General features: G+C 32.4%; 1 protein-coding gene across 1 annotated transcript in view; it reads right to left on the minus strand.

Annotated features, from left to right (window-relative positions):
- Positions 1 to 23,671, minus strand: part of LOC145269503 (MSL complex subunit 3-like) — a 54,699-nt gene that overhangs the window by 11,167 nt on the left and 19,861 nt on the right. The window contains exons 5-9 of the mRNA XM_080125239.1: positions 21,914 to 22,018; positions 18,082 to 18,221; positions 16,484 to 16,606; positions 10,545 to 11,412; positions 1,928 to 2,063 (exon numbers count right to left, since the gene is read on the minus strand). Coding sequence (XP_079981365.1) covers positions 1,928 to 2,063; positions 10,545 to 11,412; positions 16,484 to 16,606; positions 18,082 to 18,221; positions 21,914 to 22,018 — 1,372 coding nt within the window. The remainder of the gene's footprint in view (positions 1 to 1,927; positions 2,064 to 10,544; positions 11,413 to 16,483; positions 16,607 to 18,081; positions 18,222 to 21,913; positions 22,019 to 23,671) is intronic.

Raw genomic sequence — 23,671 nt, forward strand, 5'->3', positions numbered from 1 at the left:
ATAATGGCATACATAGAAAGAGCTTGATGAGCTAAGAAAGAATCTTTTTAAATCCTATTAAAATAAGGAAGTTATGACTATTTTTGTGTCTTGCACGTTTGGATATTTTTCCCTCTTCTGCGTTTTGTCACATTTTTTGTCATACATTTTTTTCTAACAACTAAAAGTACAGATTTATTTTTAAACTAAAAATAGATACTTTTTTTTTCTTTAAGACCATGTGCATTGTGTCACATTTTTACACTATTTTTTCAGTAAAAATGTATCTTTGTTAAAACACAAGATTAAGCAATAAAATTTGCAATAAAAGTGTATTTTTGTGCAAGGAATCAGGATATGCCACTGAAAATCTGAACAAATTAACGGTTTCCAAATGATTTACAGTAAATGCACATAAATATGCTGCAATTCCTTAAAAATGTCATGTATCTATTAAAAGAAACGTTAGAACCCAAAATTGAAGTATAATGCATTTTATGTACAAGAAACTAAAACCGAAATAGAGGACTATTTAAAAATGAATACATTGCAATATTTCTTTTGGTATTATCGTAGATTAACAGTCTTTTTTCTAACAACTAAAAATACAGATTCTTTTTTTTTTTCTAACAATCAAAAATACAGATTCTTTTTTTTTTTCTAACAATCAAAAATACAGATTCTTTTTTTTTTTCTAACAATCAAAAATACAGATTCTTTTTTTTTTTCTAACAACTAAAAATACAGATTCTTTTTTTTTTTCTAACAATCAAAAATACAGATTCTTTTTTTTTTTCTAACAACTAAAAATACAGATTCTTTTTTTTTTCTAACAATCAAAAATACAGATTCTTTTTTTTTTCTAACAACTAAAAATACAGATTCTTTTTTTTTTTCTAACAATCAAAAATACAGATTCTTTTTTTTTTCTAACAACTAAAAATACAGATTCTTTTTTTTTTCTAACAACTAAAAATACTGATTCTTCTTTTTTCTAACAACTAAAAACACTGATTCTTTTTTTCTAACAACTAAAAATACTGATTCTTTTTTTCTAACAACTAAAAATACTGATTCTTTTTTTTCTAACAACTAAAAATACTGATTCTTTTTTTCTAACAACTAAAAATACTGATTCTTTTTTTCTAACAACTAAAAATACTGATTCTTTTTTTTTCTAACAACTAAAAATACTGATTCTTTTTTTTTCTAACAACTAAAAATACTGATTCTTTTTTTTCTAACAACTAAAAATACTGATTCTTTTTTTTCTAACAACTAAAAATACTGATTCTTTTTTTTCTAACAACTAAAAATACTGATTCTTTTTTTTCTAACAACTAAAAATACTGATTCTTTTTTTTCTAACAACTAAAAATACTGATTCTTTTTTTTCTAACAACTAAAAATACTGATTCTTTTTTTTTCTAACAACTAAAAGTACTGATTCTTTTTTTTTCTAACAACTAAAAATACTGATTCTTCTTTTTTTTAACAACTAAAAATACTGATTCTTTTTAACAACTAAAAATACTGATTCTTTTTAACAACTAAAAATACTGATTCTTTTTAACAAGTAAAAATACTGATTCTTTTTAACAAGTAAAAATACTGATTCTTTTTAGCAACTAAAAATACTGATTCTTTTTTTTTTCTAATAACTAAAAATAGAGATTTTTTTTTAACTAAAAATAGAGATTTTTTAAAACTTAAAATGCAGATGTTTTTTTTAAACTAAAAATAAAGTTTTTAACAACTAAAAATACAGATTATTTTTATTTAACTAAAAATATAGATTTTTTAACAACGAAAATAGATATTTTAATGAAAATAGATTTTTTAACAAGTAAAAATTCAGAATTTTTTTTTTAAAACTAAAAATACTGATTCTTTTTAACTAAAAATACAGATTTTCTTTTTAAGCAACAGATTTTTTTTTTGAACTGACCAAAGAGTCTGAGCAATTGATGTGGACCACAAATAAGTGATGGCTGGGATGGACATTCTGAATAAACTGCTGGATTTAACAGCTTCCAGGTGAGTATTTCGTCAATTTGGTTCTGGCCAGCAGATGTATGGAACACCTGTTTACAAAAAGAAATTAAAATTGTGGATGAATTGGTGAAAATTAAAAGACCCAAATAAGAAAAAAAAATAATAATTTTTAAAGTATGAGATATGACAAAGTGCAGAATAAACAAAACAAAAAATTATTCCAGTCAAGAAAATTCAAGAGTAACAGCTTTGTTACGTTGTAGGAAAGTAATATTTCAAGGTTTAGTGAAACCATTTTTTTTTTTATACATTATTTTCCAATTTTCCTTTCTAAAGCAAAATGTTTACACAAGACAAAAATAAATTTAAGTGATAATTGGCAAGACAAAATAATCATAATTTAATCCAATTAAGTTTTTGGTACACATGCAGAATTTGAACCCGACGTAACTAACTATCCGCTCAGCTTTGCTCGGAACATGAGGTCATGCGCTCTGGTTTGACTGTAAAATTTGACACAAGACGCTGATCAATGCGCAGCAAAGAAGCAGATGATCTTTGAGGAAAATATTGAAAAAACAATAAAAAAACAAAAAAAATAAAAATAAATAAATCAACGGGACCAGCCAGGAGCTTCTCGACAGTTATCTTTTCGAGTTTATGAAGAGACAGAAATTTGGTAATAATCCTTTTGTCTTCAGCTTAAACCATATATCGGAAAGCTACCCGATTGGGTTGGCAAAGTTTCTTCCACATCCGCTGTTTCTTCTCACGGGACTTTAACATCGACTGATGAGCCCGTAGAAAAGTCTAGCTAATCATAAGGGAATATTCCAGCTGCCTTGGTTTAATTTTAAAAAATCAGTTGCACTGCCCAATTCCACATGAAAAAAAAATGTTCATAAAAGATTACTTTTACATTAGTTACAAAAAAAAAAAAAAAAAATTGCGAAAAAAAAAATACATGAAAAACACATAAAAAAAAAAGTCCTTATTTTAAAAAAAAACTTTGTTATAAAATATGACAAAAAATTAGTTTTTTTTAGTTTTGTTCAATTTTGTTTAACCATAAATAATGGTTGAATAAAAAGAAAAAAATTACGACTTGTTTATTTTTTAACTTAAAAAATTTTTTGCAAGAATATAACAGAAATTGTTACGGTAAGTTGCTGTTTTTTTTGTTTGTTTTCGTTATATATATGTTATTTTTTTTTCGTTATATATATTTTTTTTCTTTTTTTCGTTATATAATATTTTCTTTTTCGTTATACATTTTTTTTTTCGTTATATATATTTTTTTTTTCGTTATACATTTTTTTTTTCGTTATATATATTTTTTTTCGTTATATATATATATATTTTTTTCATTATATATATATATATTTTTTCGTTATATATAGATTTTTTTGTTATATATATTTTTTTTCGTTATATATATATATATTTTTTTTTCGTTATATATATATATATTTTTTCGTTATATATAGATTTTTTTGTTATATATATTTTTTTTCGTTATATATATATATATTTTTTTTTCGTTATATATATATATATTTTTTTTTTCTAGTGATTTCATTATATTTAAATATTTCTTCAGTATTTTCCTTGAGTAGCATTGTTACACTTTGATATAAGATGACACTCGGCGAAAGCTGGCAGTTGACATCATGTTCCGAGAAAGCCAAGCGACCAGTTAGTTACGTCTGGTTCAAATTCTGCACAAGTACTGAGTTCTCTAAATGAAAAGAACTGAAAAATTGGTCGTCTAAATGCCTACACGTGGTAGCTTGTCTTATTATTTTCCATTCGACTACCGGCGAATGTCCGCTTTCTTTACCGATATCAACCAATATCTACGAAACAGCCCTAAAAAATAGTGGATACAAATATAAGCAATAAAACACCAACAACTATAATAAAATTAAAAATAGAAGAAAAAGAACTATAATTTGGTATACGGCCTCATACAATCAAATGTTAAAAACAAAACTTGGCAAGAAATTTCTAGATCTTATTGAAAAACACTTTCCCGCAACCAACTCCTTACACAAAATCTTCAATAAAAATACCTTAAAGCTATCCTACAGTTGTTGCGAAAATTTAGAGATGATAATTAAAGCACATAACAAAATACTAAAAAAAAAAAAACAATGTAAATAACAACAAAATAAACAATAAAAAAAGTAGACACCACGACAAAAATAAAACCAACACTAGCAGAAATAATAATAATAATAATAACAACAAACCAACCCCGGACAGGAACAACCATATCATAAATAAAAATACTAATAACGAACAAGATAAACGCAACTGTAGACACAGCACACTTTGCCCAGTTCAAAAGAAATGTCTAACAAAAAGCGTAGTTTATCAAGCAACAATATTTGCGAAAGAAAACCCGAATAACAAGAAATATTACATAGGCATGACTTCCTTAGATTTCAAAACCCGATACTATGACCACAAAAGTACATTCGACAATAAATAACACCGTATAAAAACAACACGAGTGAATAAATACTGGGAACTCAAAGAAAGCGGACATTCGCCAGTAGTCGAATGGAAAATAATAAGACAAGCTACCACGTGTAGGCATTTAGACGACCCATGTAAATTATGCCTTCATGAAAAATTTGCTATCCTGTACTTTAAAGAACCCCAAAATCTATTAAACTGTAGAAGAGAAATAGCAAATAATTGTGTCCACAAAATAAAACTTACTCTAGGATAGCGATACAAAATAGCTTTAAAACTAACAAAAACAATAGAAAATAAGCAAATAAATGAATTAAATAAACATGAATATACATAAACGATCACACATATATGTATGTATATATGTGTGCATATATGTATGTACATATATGTATATTTATATATATAAAAAAAAAGAGGAAAAGGTCTGCCTTAAATCACTAACCTAGTTCTAAAACAGATCCTTTGTTCGATAAAATGCATGCCCGTTGGCTGATAGGAAGGGGCGCGGTGGATACTAGAAAGCTGATTGGCTAACTAAAATCTTCAACAGAAGAGGACCATATAAAAACGAGAAATAACCACAGAATTCGTGCATAAGCCTGACGAATCCTAGAGTGGATGAAACACCGAATAATCAGTGTAGCTTAATCGCCATATATATTTTATAAATTACTTACTAGCTCTACCTATATATTGAGCACTTTTGAAGTAAATACTTAAAGTTTACGCATAAATTTATACTTTCGTATATTAATTTTATGTGAGTAAATAAAGTAGTTATATATATATATATATATATATATATATTTATTTGGCATCCCAATTCCCCCCTCCCCACCTATCTTCCTACTCCAGGCAACACTAACATAAACACCCAGCTGCCGACCGAGAGCGCATCACTCCGCACCCCACCTCCCCTCTCACATCCCACCCCTACACTATCCTTCAATAGCCGACCGGACACAGACCACTAGCGACTTACGTGACCTAGATAAACGTAGACACTGCACACACCAGAATAAATAAATAAATATAGTAATAATGATAAAGACAACAAAATAGAAAACATAAAATTAAAAAAGCTCAAAATTACAAACCAAAAAAAAAAAAGACAAATAAATAGAAATAAATAAAATTATAAACATGTTAATTACTTAATCATACCATACATAAATCCCCTACTCACATTTGCTCCGAGGCCCCACATAGCTACCCAACTTCCGCTCCGTCATCTAGCATGCTTTGAATCGATCTGTTATGTTTATCATTTGAAAAGGGAATTTTTCCGAAATTAATAATGGAATTTGTCGCAGACATAAGACATTTTACCAATACAACTGAATAAATATATGTATATATAAAATATATGTATGTACTTATTGATTTGTAAATCGCCACTTGTTCTCGTCTTCTCTTACCAACAATGACTATATTTCATTCCTCGCATTGTGACAAACTTCTAAATCCCTACTACATATATATATATATATATATATATATATATATATAGTAATGAAATCAAAGTGATGTAGTGTTTACCTGATATACACAATGGTGAACTTCAAACTAATAGAAATAACAGTATTTATATATAGATAATTTAATCCCAACCGAAGAAAAAAGCTCAATACGCAATAAAGAGTAGAGCTTATTATAAGAGAAAGAAAATGAAAATATTTGCTAGTTATGGCATTAAGTAAAACTGCAATTTATTGTAGTTATAAATTGCCAAGGAAAGAAGTGAAAAAATGTTGGATATGTAAAAAAAAAAAAAAAAAAGTATATAGCAAATTCTAGCATTGCTACAAATATAATTTGCTGATTTCTTTATGTCCTCTGATGAGAAGAATAACAAGAATAGCATTCTTTGAAACTCCGCGGAATAAGAACTTTGTAAATTGTTTTTTGGAGTATTCAGTCGAACAATAAATTTTGATTGTAAAGTTCAACTTACAGTTTTAATTTTCTTTCTCTTATATATATATATATATATATATATTACACACAAAGTAATGCTTCCTGTTTCTTTTTTATTTAATCAGAATAGATCAGAGGGGATCACAAATTGCATTGTTATGATGAATACACTTATGCATTCATGACCTGAAAGTTTCATCTCTCTGTTGCAGATATTGATAGTGTGAGATTCTAAGAGAGCAACCTCTGTCATGGATGTACGTCAGAAGCAGAGTCGCATCATTGAATTCCTGACAAAAGTGCATTAAGAATAGTGGTGACCAGCCTTTGAGACTTTACATGACCGGTCCCCACAGTCGATTGAAAATTTCTTGAGGTGACTAAAATCGTAAAATCACTCGTCCGCCAGTGGATAAAATTTCTTTAAATAAAGAAATGGGGAAAAACTCATTTATTTTACGACTCTGAAATATGCGGTGACTTAGAATGACCTATGTCTTATCATTTGTGAATTCTTTCATCTCTAGCTGTGAGACCGTTGGAATATCGTATTGAAAAAAGAGTGGTCACACTAAAGGTCAACAAGAGGTCAAATTTACACATTCGGCGTGTAGTCAAAATGTCGTCTTCATTTAGCTCTCTGATTTTGAAATTCATTTGGAAAAAAATTCTTCGACGTTGCAACTACATACACTTCATGCTTACAAAAGTAAAGACGAATATTTGAAAGAGGAAAAAAACACATCGTTCCGTCAAGCATCTGAAGAAATGATTCTTATTTCTATGGAACAATAATATGAATGATGCTATATAAAGTGGTGTTGTATTTTAATGTTTTGTAGAATATTTACTGAAATGTTTGTAGTAATAAAATAGTTTATTTACTGAAATGTTTGTAGTAATAAAATAGTTTATTTACAAGAGTCAAACAAATATTTTCTTGTAGGATTATACACACGGTAATTTCTTGAATTGTTGTAAAATTATTTACTATTATTGACTGAAAGAAAGACAAAGTCGGACGAGTAAAAATATTTTGGGGCAAGTAAATTTTCCCCTCACACTCGACCAGCGGTTGAGTGATTTTTTTTTTTCACCTCTCAAAGGCTGGTGGTGACTATCTAGAAAAATAATAAATTCTGGAGCACAAAAGGTTGATCATTTTAATGGTACCACTCGCATCTTCATAGTTCTTCAGCTTTTTAGCTGAAAAAAATAGGAGACTTTACTTTTGGAATGAACCTCTTAGAATAACTTATCAAGCACAAGAAAATTTACTTTTTTACCCATGCATCAACAAAAGGAGGGTGGACCTGTAATTTCACCCTTGTCCGTATCTTCGTTCGTTTGTCCGCACTTTTCTCAATAATTACGCCTTGGAATTTTTTGAAATTTTGCACAAACATTAAACATGATATGAGTAAAAAAAAAAATTTCTGAGAAAATCCCGGTTGCTCCTCTAGGGGTGCCTTTTGAGTTAAAATGGCTAAAATTGACACTTTTGTGTTTATTAAAAAAAATTGATGCCTGGGATTTTTAGAAAACTGCAATTGATTTCTATATAATTTTGTTTGTCTATAATTTGCAATAACTCTTGGGTGTGCCCCAGGGGCTCTTTTAGAACTAATTAAAAAAAAAAAAAAACTTAATTTTTGGGACTATTTTATCATATTTGTCCAAAATTTTCTGTGTATGTCTATTTAGCAGTGTTGCATGGTGCTGAACTCAAATTTAAATATGTTAAGGTGTTACAGAGAGAGAGAGGGAGAGAGAGAGAGGTGAGTAAACGTGGAGGTAGACACGTTTACCAGAACTAAAGGTCAGCTGACCAAATTACGTATGTGTGACGTGGTTGGCTAGATCTGTGAGATTTGATTTGAGCTTTGAAGAAGACGGACGTTTTTCCGTGGTCTCCCCCTCTTAACTGGGGAGGGGGGAGACGAACGCTGACGTGTGTGAAGAAGACCCACACAAGCAGATTTCACTTCCACCTGCTGCAGGACCTCTGGGGAAAGTGAAATAAAAAACTATAAAACACATTCATCGTCTTGGAGTGATAAATCTTCGTCAAACAGGTATCAAGTCTCCCTCCAGGATAAGAAATTTCCAGATGGTCCGTTTTGAAGAAGCAGAGGTAGGTTCAGAAATTACATGTCACACACCATTCCCTTTATGATAATCAAACACACAACCATTTATATTAGAGACAATCACACAGAATCTTTGATGTTATATAGTGTATACACCCAAACGTAAAAAGTGCCCCTCAATGATTTAAATGGCGCCCCTAAATGAAGAACTCGATGATAACGAATATATAACAAAGGCCTTGGAGACTTTAGGGGCCAAATGGGGGTGGGGGTGGGGGCAAATGGTGGACTTAGTCATTTATTTTTTTTGCATGATGCAGAACTCAAATGTACATATCTTAAGGCTTAAAACCACACCGTTTGTTCATTTTCACCAGGATTTGACATCCCCTGGGGACTTTTGGGGCTAAATGGAGGGGGGGGGCAATGCTGAACTTAACCATTTTTTTTATGCCTTGTTCACTGTGCACTCACGAGGGACCATGCATGCTTCACTTGTTTCTTCTAAAATTGTTTAAAGTTTATTTCAATATATTTCATTCAAATTGTCTGTCATTAGAGTTGGGTTCCATCATGGCGGCACCAACTTTTGCAGAAATCACTTTTTTTTTCTCCCTTCAATTAGATAGAAAAATAAATTTTTTGTGTTTAGGGACACATTCGGTGTATTTGTTTTTTCATCTTTTTAGGTAAAAACAAAACAAAAATGAGAATTTCTGTGTTTTTAATCGCGTGCAAGCGACTCTATAAATCGGTCCGTCTGTCCGTAACACTTTTGTGCTTGGCCTTTTTGGTTAAGATCAAAGGTCTGTTGTTAATAGATGCTGTTCTTAGCTTTTCAAGCTCTTCCTAGCCTTTTGACCAAGATCAAAGTGTAATATCTGTTCTTACTACATGCGTTACTTATTGTGATATAAAGTGGGGGATCACTTTTCTGTATTAATTTAATGTAAAATGATCACCCACTTTACAACCAGTCAGTCTCAAAACCATTCAAGTCATTCTCCAGATCATTCAAGTTGTTTTTGAAGGATTCCAGTTATTTTTTTAAGCATTCAAGTCATTCTTAAGGTCATTCAATTCATCCTTAAGTTCATTAAAGTCATTCTAAGTCATTTAAGTAATTTCAGCCCATTTTTCCGTCATTTTAGTTTATTTTTAAGAATTTCATGTCAATCCTACATTCACGCATTCATTCATTACACGAGAGCACGCGACTAATGGCTGTCGGCCTTGTTTTTTGCAAAAGCTTGTGCCGCCACGACGGAATAGAAGTATTCAGTATTTCTTAATCACATTCTTAGCATCACCTGTACTGAGGATTGAACCATAAACCTCCAAAAGCACTACCCTAACGTGCAAGAAGCATATTTCCTCTTATATTTTTCCCCTGCTTCCTAACGCTTATCAACGATAGTATTCACAAAGGATCACTAAAAATGGTAGAACATTTTCTTCTAAGGTTATTTTTACATTCATTTAATTTTAAATGAGTTTTAAAAACGGTTCAAGAACTTCTGACACAGGTCAGGTTAGGACATAAAATCAACGATACAGATTTTTCTTCATTTTTGTCTTTAATATGAAAAGGAATTCTAGACACGAACTGGAACTTTTTATTGCTGAGGACATATTAACTGGTATCAAAATCTAAAGCCAAGCCGACAAAAAATGCCTGAGCAGCCCTGTCAGTATTAACCAGAAGGGGCGCCTCAGGCAATTAGCAATAAAAAAAAAAAAAAACGCCTTCCCAAAGTATGAGAAGGTAAAGCTTGGGATGGTGGACTTCCTAGAACTGCACAGAAGTAAACCCCGAGCCCGACGATGTAGGGTTAGAAGATGCTACAACTGCCAACTCTGTTAGACGGATCATTAAGGACGTACATCTTCGACTGGTATCAATGAAATCTTCCGCTAAAACTGAATGAAATCTAAGAACTGAAGTACTGACAATTATAGATGACCAAAAGTGATAAAAAAAAATTTTTTTTTTTAAATCGAACAAAACATAAAAGAAAAGTCAGTTTCCAATGAAGGATAGTATCACTTGGGCGTAGTCATAAAAAGATGCTGCCTTACCTCTTTGACTAAATTGTGATAAGGCCAGCCTTGATCAAAGGTAATATTTTGAGGTATTGGTGATATACTGGAGCCAGCAGTGAACAATGCCTGTGGATGGGGTCCTGATGAAGACGAAGTGGACTGCACACCTTCTTCTGTCTTTAACTGAACGGAACTAGACATTTTGCATCCCTGATAAAATGGAGATTCTGAGTGATTAGTGACAGCAAGTGTAGCTGTCGTCGTAGACACTGCATTCGAAGATGATTCCGATATCGCGGGCGACGTAAAAGTTTGACAGTTATATGTATGAGAATTTGTTGCTACATCCGAACTGCACTCGGTTTTTGGCAGTAGTTCCATCGCGCAAGAATCCGTTTTTGTTTTTTCATTTAACAGTTTCAAATTCTGCCTATTTAAGCGAGCTATAGACTTTTTGCCTTTCCGACCTTTGGGTCGACCTCGCCTTTCTATTTTCACAGAACTATTTTGGTTTTTAGACCGACAATCTTTATGCTTCCATCTGTTTTGACACTGAGGTTTTGATTGCTGTTCGGGTTCAGAAAAAACTTTGCCAGTTTCCGCAAGGCACTGTCTCGTTACACGACAAAATGGTCTGCTAAGTGGAGATGCTGCTAATGTTGGAGTCGTCGGCATGGTGACAGCGGCAGCGGCAGCAGTGGCGACTTTCACTTCCGACGCGTTTGGACCAACAGTGTCTATAGAGTTTTCATTATCCAGCTGTGGCTTTTCAGGGGAATTTTTTGTGAGTTTAGGAGATTTAGTTCTTTGGTATTTCCGGGGTTTGCTTCTTGAGGTAGTCTTTGAACAGGAATTGGTATTCGGACTCTGGTTAAAGTTGGAAAGATTCTTTTTTTGTCCATCACTGGAGTTGAAAAAAAATAAATAAATAAATAAAATAAAAAAAAATAAGATAAAAATTGTATACCACATAATTATGATCACCATATTAACAAGAGCTGCTTATTGAAAATTCCCCCTATATTAAAATAAAAAAATAAAATAAATAAAAATCTGTATGACAGACGTACCCATAATGTAAAGAAAACAATATACACCAAAAGTCACATAAATTGATCCCTTCTCTGCTCAATACCACTCTTTATCTGTGCCTAAACCTAAACGTAGATTCCATGAACAAAGCTTCTTTCTCAGAACAGCACGCCTGTGGAACTGTCTTCCGTTTTCCTGCTTTCCGGCTGACTACAATATGGTTGTCTTCAAGTCTAACGTAAATAAGTTCTTGATGAGCCGTTCCATATAAGTTATCAAATTATGACAACCATCTGTGCAAAGAAAAAGAGTACACCCACAACTTTGAGTTTATGCGTGTATGCTTAGAATATATATATACAGGGTGGCCCACTTAAAAAAAAAACGATATATCTAATCTTTCTCTTACCGACCAACTGACACCACAAGACAAAATGTAATTCTTTTTCCAACAAGATGGCGCTACATGCCACACGTCTCACAGATCACTGACGCGAGTTCATCACATGTTTACGGAAGAGAGAACAATAAGCAAAGTTCCCCAAACTTATCAAGTGATTTTTATCGTTGGGGGACTTTAAAACAAAATGTTTATGCAAAAAATCCTCACAATCTAGACCAACTAACGGAGAACATTACCGACGCTATCAGGAGAATCACCAGAGAAGATCTACAAATGTTAAACGTGCCCAGAAATGCATAGATGTCAACAGGGAGCACTGCCAGCATCTTTTATAACATTACAGATAATTTAAACAATAAAAGAATGTTCCTTCTCTCTACATTTTCTCGGCTACTTTTAAGTGGGCCACCATATATATATATATATATATATATATATATAAAATAAAAATTACAATTAAATTTACCAAAATAATCCAAGATGGTAAAATTAAAGTATATCATATATTTGGATTTTACCGTCACTGAATTTTTTTATCTTCCACCAGACTATCCATTCATGTGTAATCACCTTTTTCTTCACCATATTCCCTCTGCTTCACTTTTTTTGTTATCAAGTAAGATCTTTGACTTACTTGTTGTTTCATCAAATACTTTTGTATGCAAAATCCGATCCCGCATTTTGCTAATTCCTACCCTCTGATGAGAAGGAAAGTATTTCTTCGACACTCCGCGGATTAAGGACTATCCACTTATCTAGTGTTTCCTTTTCAGATTAAATATGTTTTTAACTCATTTCGAAGTGTTTTTTTAACATGTTTTATTAACTGTTTGCCCGTATATATACATATATCATTTCATGTAAAAAAAAAAAAGAAAGTTACAAGAATTTCATGTGTTGATTTTCAGTATTTACACGAGTAGAACTAAGCCGTAAGTTATATTTATAGCACTTAAGCTATACAATGGCTTCCATCGTTCATCTCTGCAAGGAATTGTCATTTTAGCTTGACGATTCCCTATGAAGATGAAATGTGGAAGCTTCTGTAGCTTGCCATAAACATATTTTCATAACTTACTAATATATCTGTTAATAAAATTAAGCTGAAGAATAAACTTTCGATAATAAGGCCGACGTATCTGGATAAAAGCTTTAGCTGATTAAACGGATGAAAAACTAGAAAGAGTAAAGTTATGTAAAAATATTACTCTTTATATATATTTAAAAAATATGCATGTATATATATACAATAAGTTAAGATAAAGAGTAAATTTATATAGAAACGTGGTACTTGTACAGTTTAATCAAGACATTAAAAAATGAAAATATCGAAAAAAAAGGTTATATTGTACATATCCATTATGGAATAAAATTCTCTGAAAAAAAAATTTCACTTAATTTCATCAAGTACAGTAAAACTCCTTTAATTTGAACTTCTTCTAAAGTTGGACTTCCTCTCATTTGGACTTCTTACTTTAGTGACAACTATGTTTTGCAAGCAATGTCACTCTAAAGAGATATAATCATAAAGAAGCTACAGAACCAAGAAATTGTAGATTTTCGTGATCGCTTACGGAATACAATGGCAGCGCCCGAGGGCTCAATCGATGAAAATAGAAACTGCAATGAGACTCATTCAATGAATAACTAAAAAAACTGTATTTTACATAAATGTATGATTTCTGTAGATGATAACTTAGGTAATAAATACCTAACAAGTAAGAGTAGATTTAATTTATTTTCAATGTTTTTGTTCCTGGTAATAATATTTAACAATTCTTACTTGCAATATATCATAAACTCAACTTAATATATACTTGAAGTATCATATAGCAATGAATTTCATTTACTATTTCTTAATTCTTAGAAAATTAAAGTTAACTGCAGCAGATTTTTTTATCATGAAACTTGAACAGCATCCTCTAATTTGAACGAAGCGGATGTTCAAATTATAGGAGTTATACTGTAGTTTGTTTTTTTTAACAGCGAAAAAACAATTTGTTATAATACCGAACAAAAGGTTCGATTTTTAGGAAGAGAAGCTAGTAATAAAGATGGGGAGAGAGTGTCGGCAGTTTATCTCCCCGTGGGGTGTTAAAAATTTCCATAATGGCTGACTTCAACGCGCTCTCATAAAAACATGTTTTTCCGCTGTAAAAAAAAAAAAAAAAAAAAAAAAAAAAAAAAAAAAAAACACTAATCAGTCAAATTAAATGAATTTTTTTTCAGAGAACTTAAGTCCAAAACGGATACGTACAATATAACCTTTTTTTCGATATTTCCACTTTTTAATATCTTGATTAAACTGTACAAGTATCAGAAACTTTATTACATTATCAAGTCAATAAGAGTTACAGAAGAGGAATAGAGAAGAAACCTCTTTAGACCATGGCATTTTGAAGCTAAATGCTTTTCGGCACAAGAGAAAAAGCAACATTATACAAATGTAAAGATAAAAAACACTGACTTTAAAAATATTCAAATTAGAAATGGAATAACGTTTTAGATAATTGGAAAAATTATTGTGGAAGGGGGGGGAGGGGTAATATGATGAGAGTATAAAAGGAATGAGAGCCAAACAAAAATTTTTTAAAAAAGCTAAAAAGATATAAAAGAAATACAGTAATAAGAAAAGTTTTAACAAATTTACAAAAATGTTAAAAACTTAAATTTAAAATAAGATTTTATTTTTAAATTAAAAAAAACTTCCAATAAAGTTCAGGTAAAAGAAATTTAAGTTATAAATATAAATAAAGCAGGATAAATTAAGTATGGAAGAAATAAGAACAGAGAAAAAAATGTAAATCAACTCAAATTGATGATAATCCATCAGGAATTCAGTGTACTCTAGAATAAAATAATGTAATAAAGTTTACTTTTTAACTTTATATATATATATATATATATATATATATATATATATAACCTGGGTGCCCGGCGTTGCATGGGTGTTTGGAGGTGTGTGCTGAGCAAAAAGAAAAAAAAAATTAAATAAAAAAGAAAAGTGGTAGTAGACCGGCAGGCTCGAACCCATACCGCAAAGGAAGAAGAGAATGTGAAAAAAAAAAAAAGAAAAAAAATGGGTGACGTCTTTTTTTGCCCTTGCGCCCATCGCCAAACCTGAAGTGACGAATGTTTAAATTAAGACTAATCAATCGAAAGCTAGGGGATAACATCCGAAAATATCGTCGAAAAAAACGACCCCTCCCTGTAGAAAAGTGCTCAGTTGAGGATGAAGGAATTAATGTTTTTAGCCTATTTTTCGATATTTGTCGTCCAAAGGGTAAACTTCCAAACGATACCGATCTCGTGAAAATCCATCACCTTAGTTGAAAGTTTTAAGCAGACATACATACATGCATACATTTAAACAGACAGGTGAGATTCATATTATAGATATATCAATTGATAGTAATCCACTTTTAAGAAGCACGGAGAAAATGAAATTCAAAACATGAGATTAGAAGAATGGCCATGTGCAATTGTTTTTGTTTTTTTTAGATGAACAAATATTCATTTATTTAAAGTTTCAAAATTTTCGGCTTATAACAAAGCCCTCATCAGGAATCAGGATTACTAATAATTGCTACACATTTTCGCATGAATGGGCGCCTACCCACAGGACTGGACAATACACAATCACCATCTTCAACAAATAAACTGTGCCAAATGACACCATAGCAAGTAAAAAAATATCGTTTTTTAAAAATACTTGATGAGGGCTTTGTTATAAGCCGAAAATTTGAAACTTTAAATAAATATTTGTTTATTGAAAAAAAAAAAAATTTGCATGTGATTGTTCTTCTAATTTCATGTTTTCAAAAAATATTGTGTGTGTGTGTGTGTTGGGACGATTAATTAGAATCGGAATTGGGAATCAGAAAAATCGGAAAATTTGGAGGTATCGGAATCGGAAAAATTGATGCCTATTTTCCAATGGCAAAACAATTTTTTTAATTTTTTTATTTATTTATTTTTTTATTTATTTATTTATTTTTTTATTTTGTTTAAACCAAAATATTCCATTGCTGGCAATTATAATAAAATAATAAATATTTATTAATTTTAAATTAAATTATCAGTAAACCTAAAATCGACAGATCATCCCCCACAAGTGCATTTTGATGTTTAGGAAAATTTCTGCAAATTTAACATGTTTTTTTTTTTTTTACGAAAATCAGGGTAAATAACTATGTTATAGTTAAATAATTAGAGATTTATAAAGAATCGGAATCTGAATTGTATCAAAATTGGGAAAAATATTGGAATCGTCCCATCACTAATATATATATATATATATATACTCAATTATTGCTTGTCAGTTGAAGAATCTTGCAAGGTGTGAAATACTTTAAACAAAAATTATCTAGAATGCCAAAGGGAATTCCATTCGTTTAAAAGAATGTCTAGTACTGAAGCACTCAATCCTTTCTATTTGAATAAACTTTAATCCGATTAAGAAAGTTGTATGAAATTATGTAGAAAAGAAAAAAAGGAGACTGAGTGTTGTTCTTTGAGCAATGGAGACAGTAATACTCACCTACAATGTTGGTTTATGTAATTTGAGAATTGGTCCTTCTCGAATCTGTACAACAGAATCGTGGGAAGGGTGAAGTCAAAACAAATACGAATACCATCAACAACTTCTCGGCACATTGGGATGCTAGAAAAAACAAAAAAAATAAACAAACAAATATAAGTAAATAGGATCAGTTTCCTTTTTTTTGTTTTTATTTTAAAAACAAAGGAGTCACCATTTATGAAGACTCGGAGGCCACTCGAGGATAAGGGTTAATGGGTATACATTAGTCAATGGGATTATAGCAGAGTAATCATAAGTAGTGGAAATTTTGTAAGTTAGATTACTTAGGGGGAAAACGGTTCATCAAGAACTTGTTTACGTTGGACTTGAAGACAATCAAATTGTAGTCAGTTGGAAAGCAGGCAAACGGAAGAGAGTTCCACAAATGTGAAGTTCTAAGAAAGAAACTTTGTTCATGGAATCTATGTTTAGGTTTAGGCACAGATAAAGATTGTGGGAAATTGTTGATAGTGGTTTTGGCTAGATGAGTGGTTTTCGTGAAAACAAAAAAAATAAACAAACTAATATAAGTAAATAGGATCAGTTTTTTTTTGTTTTTATTTTAAAAACAAAGGAGTCATCATTTATGAAGACTCGGAGGCCACTCGAGGATAAGGGTTAATGGGTATACATTACTCAATGGGATTATAGCAGAGTAATCATGAGTAGTGGAAATTTTGTAAATTGGATTACCTAGGGGGAACGGTTCATCAAGAACTTGTTTACATTGGACTTGAAGACAATCAAATTGTAGTCAGTTGGAAAGCAGGCAAACGGAAGAGAGTTCCACAAATGTGCAGTTCTAAGAAAGAAACTTTGTTCATGGAATCTATGTTTAGGTTTAGGCACAGATAAAGATTGTGGGAAATTGTTGATAGTGGTTTTGGTTAGATGAGTGGTTTTCGTGAAAGTTTGGCGAGGAGGAACCATAGATTGCATCCAGTTATTTTGTAGAAGATTTTTATTCTTTAAGCTCTTTGTATCTTCAATCACTAGTTTTTAGTGTTTGGTTTGGTTGTTTTGTAGTAGATTTTATCGTTTTTGTTCCCTGCCCTGCAGAACATGAAGGAGTTTTGAAATTGGAGAGGAAAAGGGTTACAGTATTAATGCTTGGTACAATTTGAGTTAGGAAACTAGTTATGAAGTGGGGGAGATAGAAAGGGGAAATGGGAAGAAGGAAAAAGCAGAAAAGGTGGGTTGTTTTTATTTTTGCAAAACATAATTAAGTTTCACAAAAAAAAGTAGAAAAACAAAAAGCATCAATGTTAGTTGCATTTTGTCTCAGGAAGCCAATACTTTCAGACAGTCTAATCTGGTAGCAGCAGTCTAGATGTGTAGTTGTACAAACTGCATAGTCATCGTGGATGGTGTATGACTTATTTTCAACTCTTTTTTTCTGGCATATGTTCCCATGAATTGCTAAATATAGTGCTGAAAATGTTATTTCAAACGAAAGCGTGACAGAAATCGTTTGACAAAATCTTACAGATGCGAGAAAGTGGATGGGAGAGACTGATGGCTAAATGAAATAAAAAATTTTAAAAATTTCACTTCACCTTTTCATACTCGCAGAGAAATTCTTGTCACCTACAAATTTCCATCGATCAGAAAGGCCATAAAAGACATTAATGGAGAAATTTTTTACATATCCTTCGAGAACAGACACAATGTTTGGTTCAGCAGGAAGACGTAACAACTGGAAAATGCAAAAAAAAAAAAAAGAAAAAAATTAAAATTATATTTGGTTTCAGTGCATGTTTCTCCGTTTTTTTTTTTTTAATGCAAATAAAATTCAATATTTTTTCAAAATATGAAATATAATTTAAAGTAAATTGATAAATTCCAACAAATGTACGTTATTTTATGAAAATAAGTATGATAACAGACTAATATAAATAAGAACACAAACACATTAACCCATGAGGTCCTATAAATAGGATACCAAATAATTTCTTTTTAAGATGATATAAAATAATAGCGCTTACAGTATAATCACTCTGAAGAATATATATATATATATATATATATATATATATATATATATATAAGAATATAGCTATATTCATCAACTTTTCTCCCAGAGTTGTTGGAACCCTCTTGTGAAACTTGTTAAAAATTCTATTTGTTCGATAATATATGAACTTAGCAGTCTTGCAATAGTAAGTCATTAACTTATTGCCAAAAGTTCAATGCAACTTTGTGAACTGCTTTGCTCCTTATGTGTAAATTTTATAAACTTGATTTCTAAAATACTAGCAGTTCAGCCCAGCTTTGCTCGGGTCCTATGTATTGTTCATAACTTTATGTGCATATATATCTATAAAAGTGAACGTGTCTGTGTATCTGTCTGTGTATATTTCCCTATGCAATAACTCTGTCAATTTTTAGTCTACAGACTCGAAATTTGATATACAGGGTACTGAGATTTGGGGAAATCGATGTGATCGGTTTTCGGCCAGAAATTTGGCGATTAAGGGGTCAAGGTTCAACGATTTGACCTTTGAGAACTACCAAACTCCTCTGACAATTTTGGGTCTAAACACTTGAAATTTTAGATTTAGGTTCTTTGGATATGGATCTAACTTAATAACTTGATTTGAGCCCAAAACAATAAATTTTAAGGAGTCATAATAGGGGTCAAAGTTTAAAAAATTGACCGCTTTTTTTTTTTTGCTAAACATACACCTCCAAATACCTGGGCAACGCTGGGCACCCATGCTAGTATATATATATATATATAAGTGGACATGTGTGTGTGGTTGTCTGTCTGTGTACATTTCCCTACACAATAACTGTCAATTTTCAGTCTACAGACTCGAAATTTGATATATAGGGTAGTGAGATTTGGGAAAATCTTTGTAATCCATTTTCGGCCAGAAATTTGGCTGTTAAGGGGTCAAAGTTCAACAATTTAACCTTTGAGAACTCTATCAAACTCCTCCGACAATTTTGGGTATAAACAATTGAAATTTTAGATATAGGTTCCTTGGATATAGATCTAACTTAATAACTTAATTTGACCCCAAAACAATAAATGTTAAGGGGTCATAATAGGGGTCGAAGTTTTAAAAAATTTGACCTCTGCAGTCTCTATCAAATTACTCAAACAATTTTTGGTCCAAACATTTGAAATTTGACATAAAGGGTATTCAGAGATAGGGCAAGCTTTTTAATCGGTTTGGGTCGAAAATTTTTAGTTACCAATATATAAATGTATGTATGTATGTTTGCATGTCTGCCTAAAACTTTCGACAGAGGCGATGGATTTTCACAAGATCAGTACCGTTTTGAAGTTTGACCCTTCAGACAACAAATATCAAAAAATTGGCTAAAAACATTAATATCTTCACCTTCAACAACTGGACACTTTTCTACAGGGAGGGGAGGGTGTCGCTTTTTTCGCCGATATTTTCGAAAGTCATCCTCTCCTTTCGATTGTCTAGTCTTAATTTAAACCTACGTCACTTCTGGTTTGACGGCAATCCTAACCGCAAAGACGTCACGTTTTTCCTCTTTTGCGGTACGGGTTCGAGCCTGCCTTCCTACTACCACTTTTTTTTTTTTTTTTGCTCACCTCCAAACACCCAGGCAATGCTGGGCTGAAATGCTAGTGTATATATATATATATATAAGTTTGACATGTCCAGGTAACTTACATCTAAAATTTCAAGTTTTAAGACCCAAAATGGGCAGAGGAGTTTGGTAGAGTCTGCAATGGTCAACTCTTTCAACTTCGACCTCTTTCCAGCCAAATTTTCAGCCAAAAACTGATTAAAAGGCTTGTGCTATGTCTTAATACACTTTATGTAAAGTTCACATGTTTAGACCAAAAATTAGCTTAGTAATTTGGTAGAGACTGCAGAGGTCAAATTTTCTTTAACTTTGACCCCAATTTTGACCCTTTAACATTTATTGTTTTGGGCTCAAATCAAATTAAAGTTTGATCCATGTCACATTGGCAGAGGAGTTTGGTAGAGTTTTCAAAGGTTAAATTGTTGAGCTTTGACCCCTTAGCAACTAAATTTCTGGCCGAAAACCAATTAAAAAGGGTTTCCCAAATCTCAATTCCCCTTTATGTCAAATTGGGAAAAATATTGGAATCATCCCATCACTAATATCTACTCTCCACTGGAAACCATAAGCATCAGTTTATTCTTTCTTAGTTAACGTCTACTGGAAACTTTCATTTTTAATCCTTCTGAATTCTCTAACTTGACACCCACCCTGGCTGTTAAGGGTTAACTGTCCATGGCGTCACCTTGTCTAGGAAGTTCAATGGATCAGTCACTTTTAAATTATCATTCATTTCATAGTTAATCTCTCACAGTGGCCCTGGTTTGGTTGCTTTATTTTACAGCATATCAACCGTTTTTCAAGTTCAATCATTTTGGCAAAAGGTTTTCCGCTTCAAGTTCTTTAAATCTTCAAATAATTTATTCCTGGTTTTTACTTTGACCGTTTTATGGAGGAAAATTGTTTTTGGTTTTGACTTTATGTAACATGAAATAGATTTAAAAAAAGTTGTTTTTTTTACAGCTTTTCAACTCCAAATAAGGCACAGTGCCATTGATGTAAGGGGCTAATATTTGGGGCCAAATTTGCATGGACACTATGTAAGGTTGGTTGGTTGTTTTTGTTTTACGGCATATCAACCCTTTTATGGTTATTTAATGCCAAATCCAGTGATTTTGAAGAAACCATTTTTTTAATAGAATATATTTGGGTTTTTTTTTTTTTCAAGTCGGTTTCTATTTAACCCATAGGTGGGACCGTAACAGGTACTACCACTCCAGTAGAGAGTGGACCTGGGAGCAATGGCAATTAAAGGGTGGCTCCACACTCCCCAAAGTCTGCAAGCTGGGGCCTCACCATCGGATATAGTTTAAGGTCATATCCAGGACCTACTATGTAAGGATTTGAGCAGCAAGATGTCTATTCACATTACACGTTAGTACAGTCAGAGAAGCAGGGGCCAGGGAGGGAATTCCAAAGTCTAGCAGTTCGAAGGAAGAAACTATTTAAGAAGGCTTTCCAGCATCTAGGGATCTCTAAAGTGTAGGGATGAAATTTTGCTTGTCATGTCAGTCGGGGGTATTTACATCAAGGGGGGACACAAGTGCTTTTGCAAATAGAAAATAAAAAACATAAAAAAAACAATACGATCAACATTTGGTGCTTTTAAGTCAGGAAGCCAAAATCTTCAGACAGCCTGATTTGATAGCACCAGAGATTACGGGTGTGGTGGTGGTCGTGGGGAGAAAACGTAACAGTATCACACAGATGTCAGGCAATAAACATTGTCTGTGCGACTGCTTTCCCCTTTAAAAAGATACAGAGAGGTTGTAGTTTCGTTTAGTTTTCCATCTACGTTCACCCACAATGACCTACCTTGTTTCGTTTGTTAATCATGAGGAAATCTTCTTCTAGCTTTTCTCGTAGAACCTGAGGAATGGTCAGCTCAACATCTATAACATCATCATCATCCGACGATTCCTAGACACGGACGGTCAAAAACAAAATAAGAAATATATAAATAAACAGATAAAATTGATTGTTTTTCTTTGTCCCAAACAAAACATATTACCAATAAAGCATAAGAGGATACTATACAAAAAATAATCACGTTAACACACACATACCAGTTTTTTTTTTATTATTATTCTTGTTTTTTTTTGTTTTTTTTACACAGTGATCACCACTTATCAAGGCCCGGAAGCCACTCAGGGATAAGGGTTATTGCAAGTCCATTACGTTAGTGTGGAGATTTGATTTGGTTTTAGATGCATTAAAATTAACCAGCCACCGTTTTGGTCCCCCGACAAGGGGGCGGTTCATTAGGAATTTGTTAATGTTGGACTTGAAGACATCCAAGTTGTAGTCCGGAGGGAAGCAGGCAGACGGAACAGAGTTCCATAGGCTTCCAGTTCTAAGAAAGAAACTTTGTTCATGGAATCCACGTTTTGATTTAGGCACAGATATAGAGTGGGGGAAATTTTTCACAGTGAATTCAGCTAGACGGGTGTTTTTCGTGAAAGATTGGCGAGGGGGGACCAGAGATTGGAGCTCAGACGAGCACCTGCCATGAAAATAACGATAAAACAAGGACAGGCTCGCAACGTCTCTTCTGTGGGAGAGAGGTTGCAAGGAAGAGAAAAGGGCATCCCCCACTAAGCCACGAAGTCTATTTTGTACTCTGTCAAGGCAGGATAGGCTGTTTTTAGCAGCTCCTGCCCAGATATGGCAACAGTATTCCATCCTTGGACGTACTTGGCTTTTATATAGATAGAGAATTGCATCACTCCAAACAAGGCAGATTTCCACTTTAGACGAAAGAACTATTTGGGACCAAGGTGTAGTTATTGAGAAAAAGTGCAGATGAACAGACATGGGTGAATTTACAGGTCCACCCTCCTTTTGTCGGGCGACCAATACAGCATAAAAGGATACTATACACAAAATAATCACGTTAACACACACACACAATTTATTTTTAAACTCTAGTTTACTCCAAACAAGGCATATTTTCATTTTAGACGTAAGAACTATTTGGGATCATGTCTACTAGGGACTATTTGAAATGAGCAGGATGTCTGTTCACACTCCCATTAAATCACCAAAGTTAAGTGATGTTGGTCTAATCCAGTACTAAATGGGTGACCATTTGAAAATACCAGGTGCTGTATGTGCTCTCCGCTTATCTCTGCATTGTTTCCAATTGTCTTGACGTTTTCATTGCCACTCTAATCAAGTAGTGCTGATACAGGAGAGATGTGGATAGAGATTACATAACTCTTGCTTCATAGTTACACATGCAACTACCCTTACGGGGGGGGGGGGGATATCCATTGTCTAAATATTGAACAGAAGCCATGAATAAAAAAGCTACTATGATAGGGACAAGATTTAGAGGGAGAGAGTTGGGCAGCAAGATGTTTATTCACATTGCATTTAAAACTCTGCCTGTTGGTACAGTTGGCGAAATGGAACAACTTCCAAATCAAGTAGTCAGAGGAAAGAAGCCCTTAGAAAATCTCCCAGCATCTAAAGAACTCTACAATGAAGAGGTGTGATTTTGTTGCTTGTTGGATTGTGTGAGAAGGGTTTGCAATCTATGCCTAATTTATAAAAAAATCTGCCAGTATTATC

This window comes from Euprymna scolopes, chromosome 45 (genome assembly GCF_053919585.1).
Source record: "Euprymna scolopes isolate OS-2025 chromosome 45, ASM5391958v1, whole genome shotgun sequence".
Taxonomy (NCBI): Eukaryota; Metazoa; Mollusca; class Cephalopoda; order Sepiida; family Sepiolidae; genus Euprymna; species Euprymna scolopes.